This window comes from Pistacia vera, unplaced genomic scaffold, assembly GCF_008641045.1.
Source record: "Pistacia vera cultivar Batoury unplaced genomic scaffold, PisVer_v2 Contig1395, whole genome shotgun sequence".
Taxonomy (NCBI): Eukaryota; Viridiplantae; Streptophyta; class Magnoliopsida; order Sapindales; family Anacardiaceae; genus Pistacia; species Pistacia vera.
The window spans coordinates 330853-339074 of NW_022195461.1; the positions used below are offsets into that span (position 1 = coordinate 330853).

The window sequence follows — 8222 nt, forward strand, 5'->3', positions numbered from 1 at the left end:
TACTATTATACTGTTGTGTTTGTTTGTAAATTTTCAGATGAGGATTCTGACAAGGATTGCCAAATCGTTCAGCAAATATGTATAAATTGTTTGTAATGTTTTGTATTCAATATACTTTTATAAATTGTTTTTCATTTTAATTGTCCTTTTTAGCTAATGCACACAGATTAGAAACTTACCAATTTTAGGAAAAAATTAGTACTTTACTAAATTACCCTTTATTGAACTACTCAAAAGTCAAAACATTCTCTCCCTCCATTAATCCATTAATATTGTCTCTTTATATCTATCTCTCCAGATCTCGGAATACTTTTCATATTTTTTTTTCAATTTTCAATTCTTTTTCCGCCAAAAAATTCAATCTAAAAATTACAAATATTATGATTTCCCACCAAAAATTGTTCTATAAAAGAAGCAATAATTCTTGAATGTTAAAATAATATAATTGAAATGGCTACAAGGAAAAGCCACCAATACCTTTACTTGAAATAGATTTAAATGGATTTTATACATACTGATGTTGATAATGGAGATAGACAAGAGGAGCCAAAAATTCATTTACAGAGAGCCACAAATTCATTTGCCATATCTAATGTTGATGTTGCAAATGTTGTTCTCGACCTTAATCTCAGTCCAAATTCTCCAACAATGGACACGTCTTCATCACCATTTCTTTTCTATAAACATTATTGTAGGATCAATAAAGGTTTAGAATCCAAAATATGGACTCTTCGCCTTTGTCATTTTTTTTTATTGTTGGAGATATACATAAGTTTTTTCCTGGAAACTGAATTTATATGTGTAGAGACTATTGTCATTATAAATTTTGGAAAGGAAAAAAATATTAAACACCACTTGAACTCAATGAGCCTAGAAAAAATACATTGGTTGACTATTAATCATGTGCACAACCATTGAGTATACAATAAAGGTAAAATTTGTAAAAAGTAATAAAAAATTTCTAAAAAGGACAATTAAAATTAAACGGAGGAGTATTGAATAAGAATTGAGGTATTTTCTTTTATTTCTCTGTTTTTGTTTTCTCGATCCTGTTAAGCTCTTGCAACTGAAGAAAGTTTTCAGTTGTTGTACATAGTACAAAATTGTTTCGTTTGGAGTCATCAACTCTTCATATCATGAGTTTAGATGGAACTTTCAAGGCTGATGTGCTGGGCATATAAACTTTTTTTTTTTTTAAAAAATATATATAAGAATATATTGAAATTCCTTGCAATTTGAAAGAATGAAGCTCTGGTTACTAGCTATAGGGGTTTTCATTACATGACTATGTATCATGTAATTGTTTTTTCTTGGTCTTCCAATGATAATTAGAGAGGAGTTCAATTTCTACAGTGAATGAAATTGAATTCAAGCAAATAAGGAATATTCAATCCTATCATCTTGGCGATATTTTATCAAAATAAAATTTCTAATTGCTTCTAGATATCTGAAGGAACTTGACTTGACCCGTTGAACTTTAAAATAGTCTTTTTTCAACAATGCCAGCTCCGCATTTAATCTGCAATCAGGACAAACTCAAAAGGTTGGCTACAGTTCAGCAATGTGAGAACCTCATTTTCTATTTATTTTTGTAAAAAAAAAATCCGAAAATCAACCCTTCGTGATGCAAAATTTTAAAGTTGATATCGTAGAATTTTCCCCAATAAACTTGGATCATTGAAAGATCATAATAATGCTTTGCCCAAAAGTCGCACGTCCTTTGGAAAAATCAAACTCCATGAAAAGTTTTAGTCTGATTATTGACATTTACATCTTATTATCAAATTTTAATAAACGATAAAAAGGGCAGCCGACTGATGCACTCTCTTGTTTAGAAAAGTAAAAGGAGACAATTTTGATTCGTAGACTAATCTTGGCCCTCATGGATTTCTTTCTATTGACCCAGGTAAAAATTGCATTTATGTCGACTGAATAATAATATATTTCTAAACGATTGGGATTAATATATATGGGAATTATACTGGAAAAATGAGAGGAAGAAACCCTTGCCTAAGTGTATACACTTCCAAGGTTTATTTCTTACATATATCACATAACCCTTAAGGAAAAAAAAAAGGAAAACAGAAGAATAATGGGATCAAGAAAGACTTGTCATGAGGTAATTTGCTAACCTTCTTCAATTATTATTCCTTAAATCTTACATTAGAATAACCATAGGATTTTACGGTTTGGACTATGTCTTGGGATTCCTTGCCACAGGTTTTGGATTAAGATTGGGTCTCCTATAATTTTGAATAAGGACTTCTTAGGTTAGGTTTATTATGAAATCAATGCCTAAACTATGATTTTTTCAAAGAATTTTTATGACACTAAGCCAATAAGAAACTTTCTTTGAAATTCGACGTGGATTTTGAGTGTTCTTATTTTTATATGTTAAATAACAATCTAAAGGAGTTTACCAAAATTCGTTTCACTAAAATATTCAAAGTACTATTTTATATCAATTTTCAAAGTTGTTGGTGTTGTACTGGAATTTCTGCGTTTTCTATACGAATAAAAGTGGTTTCACTTAAATAGGAGTTTTATACGAATTTTAATGATTTTTCAAAGTTGAACTCGTAATTACAAGATGAGAAATGCTACTCTTACAAAGAGGAATACAAAGACAAACATACAAAGATAAATCTTACCCTTAATCTTCATGATTGTCTTTCTCTCTCTTTTTTTTTTTTTCCCTTCTTTTAAGGGTATGATTTATCTTTGTATGTTTGTCTTTGTATTCCTCTTTGTAAAACTAACATTTCTCTTACAAGATTTAATTTTTGCGAAACATGATTTATTTGAAAGGGCTTTGGAACTCCAAACGACTTGTAATTTTTAATCCGATACTGTGATTATGTCTGGCTAAAACATGAAAATCTGAGAAGTTTTGGTGTTGCCATTAATTTATTAAAATTCGAAAGAGAATGGATGATTAATGAAGATTGTTCTGATCAGTGAGTAAGTAGGCAAGAATTGGGGGAGTTAATAATATTTCTCCTGATAATTTGAGGTCCTAAAATTTTGTATAAGGTTTTGATTGTGTTAATGAGGTTCTAAGTCAAAAGTCATGAAATTTAGCTAAGACTTAGTTTCCGAAAACAAAAAATACTTTAAAGTATGAAAGGTTAAAATAGCAGAATAGGAAACGTTTTGTTTGCCACATGTAATCACAAATATAATCAAACTAATAAAGAGAAAGAAAACACACATGATTTACCATAGTTTATCCAAAAAACGAGTTACATCCAGCAGAGTTAATATTAGTAGAATACTGTCTCACCTCTCTCGTTACAATGAATGTATTTACCTATGACTTGCTATCATAATCATACAAAAGAATAATAAGTTTATATAATAGGTTTAATTAAAAAAAAAAAAAAACCTAATATTACTAGGATCCCTTTTCCTGAGCCTAAATCTAATTAGAAATTTAATTACTTAGAGAAGTACTACAACGACTCTTCATGGAATAGGCCCAAACTGCCTACAGGTCCGAAGGTGCTACCTCTTACACTCCAGCGACCTATGAATGCGTCTATCTCGCCCTTTATTGTTGAAGTACTTCAACGAAAAATACATCTACATTTGGCAACATGAGCATAAGTCATATTGCATTAATTGTAAGTTTGAATGTATTTTATTTTTTTGTGAGAAAAACTAGTCTGCTTACTGACTTTTATACTTAACTACAGTTTGTTGTGAATTTCAACTGATCCCAAGTGCGTAAGGATTTATTTAAGATCGTAGAGGATTTGACAAAAGGCTTCAGTTATCCCTTGGTTTCATGAGGTCATTAAGGATATTATTTTTAGGTTTTGCTTGACTAAGAGATTAATATTTGTTCAAGTTTTAAATTGGTATGATTTTTGTTAAAGAAAAATCACTCCATTAACCCTCACGGGCGTTACAATTTTGTGGGAATATTTTGGAGCTGGAGAAATCATTTGGAATTAAATTTGTCTATGCATAGTGTCTCATTTTGGGAGAACGTGTTTTCTTTGTGAAATAGGCATCTAGTAAAGAACCCTTCATCACACTTAAGAAGAAGGATTAGAACACCTCTAACTTCGATCCTCATCAAAGCATAACATAGCATCAAATGATTTAAAGATCATGTGTCGTGTAATATGGTTTCTGAAAACATTGCTAGTCTCTCAACTTTTTCACTTCTCTGCTTCCATGAATGCCATCACACCAAACAACTCTATCAAAGATGGTGAGGTTATAGACTCTACCGAAAAAATCTTTACTCTTGGATTCTTCAGTCCGGGTAAGTCCACCAAACGATATGTTGGAATTTGGTATTATCAAGATCCTGATAAAGCCATTGTTTGGGTGGCTAATAGAGATGATCCAATCAACGATAGATCCGGGGTCCTCTCAATCAACAACGGAAACCTTGTCCTGTCTGAAAAAAACCAAACTGTTATTGTCTGGTCCACAAATGTTTCAGTCACATCCACCAGCAACACCAAAGCTCAGCTCTTAGATACAGGAAATCTTGTTTTGGTCGAACGTGACACCAAGAAGACACTATGGCAAGGTTTTGATCATCTTACTAATACTCTGATTCCGTTTATGAAACTTGGGTTGGACAGACAAAGAAGTGTGAATTGGTCCTTAACGTCTTGGAAATCCCCAGATGATCCTGGAACTGGAAACTACTCTTACCGATTCGATTCAACTGGATTTCCTCAGTTGTCATTGTACAGGGGTCCGGATAAGATATGGCGAACTGGCTCGTGGACAGGTCAAAGATTGATCGGCATACCTGAAATACAGTGGAGTAAAATTTCGTTCTCTACTTTTGAAGATAACGAAGATGAATTATCCTCAATGTACGGTGTAACTAACTCTTCAGTGAGGATAAGATTGGTACTAAATGAGTCAGGAGTTACGCAAAGGTTCTCATGGGATAAGAGATGGATTCAGTTTGCTTCTGCCCCAATGGAGCAGTGTGATTATTATGGGAATTGTGGCGCCAACATTAACTGTAACCCGTATAATGTTGGAAATGTAGACTTTGAGTGCACGTGCCTACCTGGGTATGAACCCGAGAATCCACAATCATGGTTCTACAGAGACGGGTCGGATGGGTGCAGAAGAAAGCAAGGTATGTCCACGTGTCAAAAAGGAGAAGGATTTGTTAAGGTGGCACGTTTGAAGGTGCCGGATACAAATGTCACACATGTGGACTTGAGTTTGGGGTTGAAGGAATGTGAAAGAAAGTGCTTGAGCAATTGTAGTTGCTTAGCTTACACAAGTGCATATGCTGAAAGTGAGGGAGGAGCTACTGGATGCTTGACATATCATGGGAATATGATGGATGCGAGAACATATACAAATACTGGTCAAGATTTCTATGTTCGTGTTAATGCAACTGAGTTAGGTACATTTTTACTTAGAAATTTCAACTATTTATGATCTTTTATCGGAAACCAATTCATTTGGTACCATCAATATGCATTGTTTTTATTTTGCTCAGCACTTTATAAGAAGAATGGTTCACTACTTGCCAAGAAGACAATTGTGATACTTTCTTTAGTGGCATTGCTTTTCCCGATAACCTTGATGTTTTTATTCTTCCGAAGGAAGAAAAAGAGTAAGCCAATCTATTTTCACTCGTTTCCTTTTCTTGTATTCTGCTTTATATTTTTACAATTTTGCCCAAAATGTTTTGTCAAACATTATACTGTATTTTTTCATTTGTTTGATGGCAGGGAAGGCAAAATACAGGACATCTTCATTTAACTTGGCTGCAAGTTCAACATACTTAGATGACTCTTTTGATATTCAAGAACAAGATGGGAATACAAGAGATCCAGATTTACCAATGTTTGACCTTAGAACCATTGTTGCGGCTACAGATAATTTCTCTACTGATAACAAACTTGGAGAAGGTGGTTTTGGCTCTGTTTATAAGGTAATGGATCTCCCTAATCTATTTCTGTTTGTATGGCCATACCAAGAAATAGTAAATATTAAAGCATATTGAAATAGATGCGCATTATGTTCGTGAATTGATTGCAGCTTAGTAATTGATTGTTCAGTTTGTTCCTTCTAAGTTTCAATTGACATATTTACTAACAAACCTTTATTAGTGGCCAGATTTGTTCAATTGAGAGACAAATTACTTATCTCTTGTTTGCATACTTTACAGGATTTATGTCAGCAGGATGACATTTCAACAGGGAGTTAGCAAACTAACAGTCCAAAAGGAGAAAGTTTGGATTCATATCAACAGAATGCAAATGCAGAAGAGGGAAAGTCTCTGAGTTCATGTTAGCAGATGGTTGTTCTGAAAGTGGGATGACTTTGGCTTCAAGGAGAAATTCTCTTCCAAGCTGCAGCAAGATACTCTTGCTTTGCTTGAGGGAGGATGTTGAATGTCAAAGGAAAGAAGAAGGAATGAGTTAATAGTGTCTAAAGTCGTTAGCTTAAAAGACCAAAACGGCAGCGTTTGATGATTAGAAAGAGGCTCGCTACATTCAACAAAGAAGCTCTTTGCATTTGTTGATACAGACTTGTTCTTCGATTCTTCACTGCAAGCTAAAATAAAAAGATACTAGAGAGATGGGGTTATTTTTTACTAAAGAAGAAGACTATCTAACGGCTACTATTATACTGTTGTGTTTGTTTGTAATTTTTCAGATGAGGATTTCTGACAAGGATTGCCAAATCGATTCAGCAAATATGTATAAATTGTTTGTAATGTTTTGTATTCAATATACTTTTATAAATTGTTTTTCATTTTAATTGTCCTTTTTAGCTAATGCACACAGATTAGAAACTTACCAATTTTAGGAAAAAATTAGTACTTATGACTAAATTACCCTTTATTGAACTACTCAAAAGTCAAAACATTCTCTCCCTCCATTAATCCATTAATATTGTCTCTTTATATCTATCTCTCCAGATCTCGGAATACTTTTCATATTTTTTTTTCAATTTTCAATTCTTTTTCCGCCAAAAAATTCAATCTAAAAATTACAAATATTATGATTTCCCACCAAAAATTGTTCTATAAAAGAAGCAATAATTCTTGAATGTTAAAATAATATAATTGAAATGGCTACAAGGAAAAGCCACCAAATACCTTTACTTGAAATAGATTTAAATGGATTTTATACATACTGATGTTGATAATGGAGATAGACAAGAGGAGCCAAAAATTCATTTACAGAGAAGCCACAAATTCATTTGCCATATTAATGTTGATGTTGCAAATGTTGTTCTCGACCTTAATCTCAGTCCAAATTCTCCAACAATTGGACACGTCTTCATCACGCATTTCTTTTCTATAAACATTATTGTAGGATCAATAAAGGTTTAGAATCCAAAATATGGACTCTTCGCCTTTGTCATTTTTTTTTATTGTTGGAGATATACATAAGTTTTTTCCTGGAAACTGAATTTATATGTGTAGAGACTATTGTCATTAATAAATTTTGGAAAGGAAAAAAATATTAAACACCACCTTGAACTCATGAGCCTAGAAAAAATACATTGGTTGACTATTAGATCATGTGCACAACCATTGAGTATACAATAAAGGTAAAATTTGTAAAAAGTAATAAAAAAATTTCTAAAAAGGACAATTAAAATTAAACGGAGGGAGTATTGAATAAGAATTGAGGTATTTTCTTTTATTTCTCTGTTTTTGTTTTCTCGATCCTGTTAAGCTCTTGCAACTGAAGAAAGTTTTCAGTTGTTGTACATAGTACAAAATTGTTTCGTTTGGAGTCATCAACTCTTCATATCATGAGTTTAGATGGAACTTTCAAGGCTGATGTGCTGGGCATATAAACTTTTTTTTTTTTTTAAAAAATATATATAAGAATATAGTGAAATTCCTTGCAATTTGAAAGAATGAGCTCTGGTTACTAGCTATAGGGGTTTTCATTACATGACTATGTATCATGTAATTGTTTTTTCTTGGTCTTCCAATGATAATTAGAGAGCGAGTTCAATTTCTACAGTGAATGAAATTGAATTCAAGCAAATAAGGAATATTCAATCCTATCATCTTGGCTGATATTTTATCAAAATAAAATTTCTAATTGCTTCTAGATATCTGAAGGAACTTGACTTGACCCGTTGAACTTTAAAATAGTCTTTTTTCAACAATGCCAGCTCCGCATTTAATCTGCAATCAGGACAAACTCAAAAAGGTTGGCTACAGTTCAGCAATGTGAGAACCTCATTTTCTATTTATTTTT

The 8222-nt window shown here is 32.5% G+C and overlaps 1 protein-coding gene across 1 annotated transcript; it reads left to right on the plus strand.

Annotated features, from left to right (window-relative positions):
- Positions 1 to 4116: 4116 nt before the first annotated feature.
- LOC116123004 (G-type lectin S-receptor-like serine/threonine-protein kinase RKS1) lies at positions 4117 to 6389 on the plus strand. The gene is made up of 4 exons (XM_031408803.1): positions 4117 to 5392; positions 5489 to 5605; positions 5724 to 5926; positions 6309 to 6389. Exons 1-4 carry the CDS (start codon positions 4117 to 4119, stop codon positions 6387 to 6389), a joined length of 1677 nt encoding a protein of 558 aa, XP_031264663.1.
- Positions 6390 to 8222: the final 1833 nt, after the last annotated feature.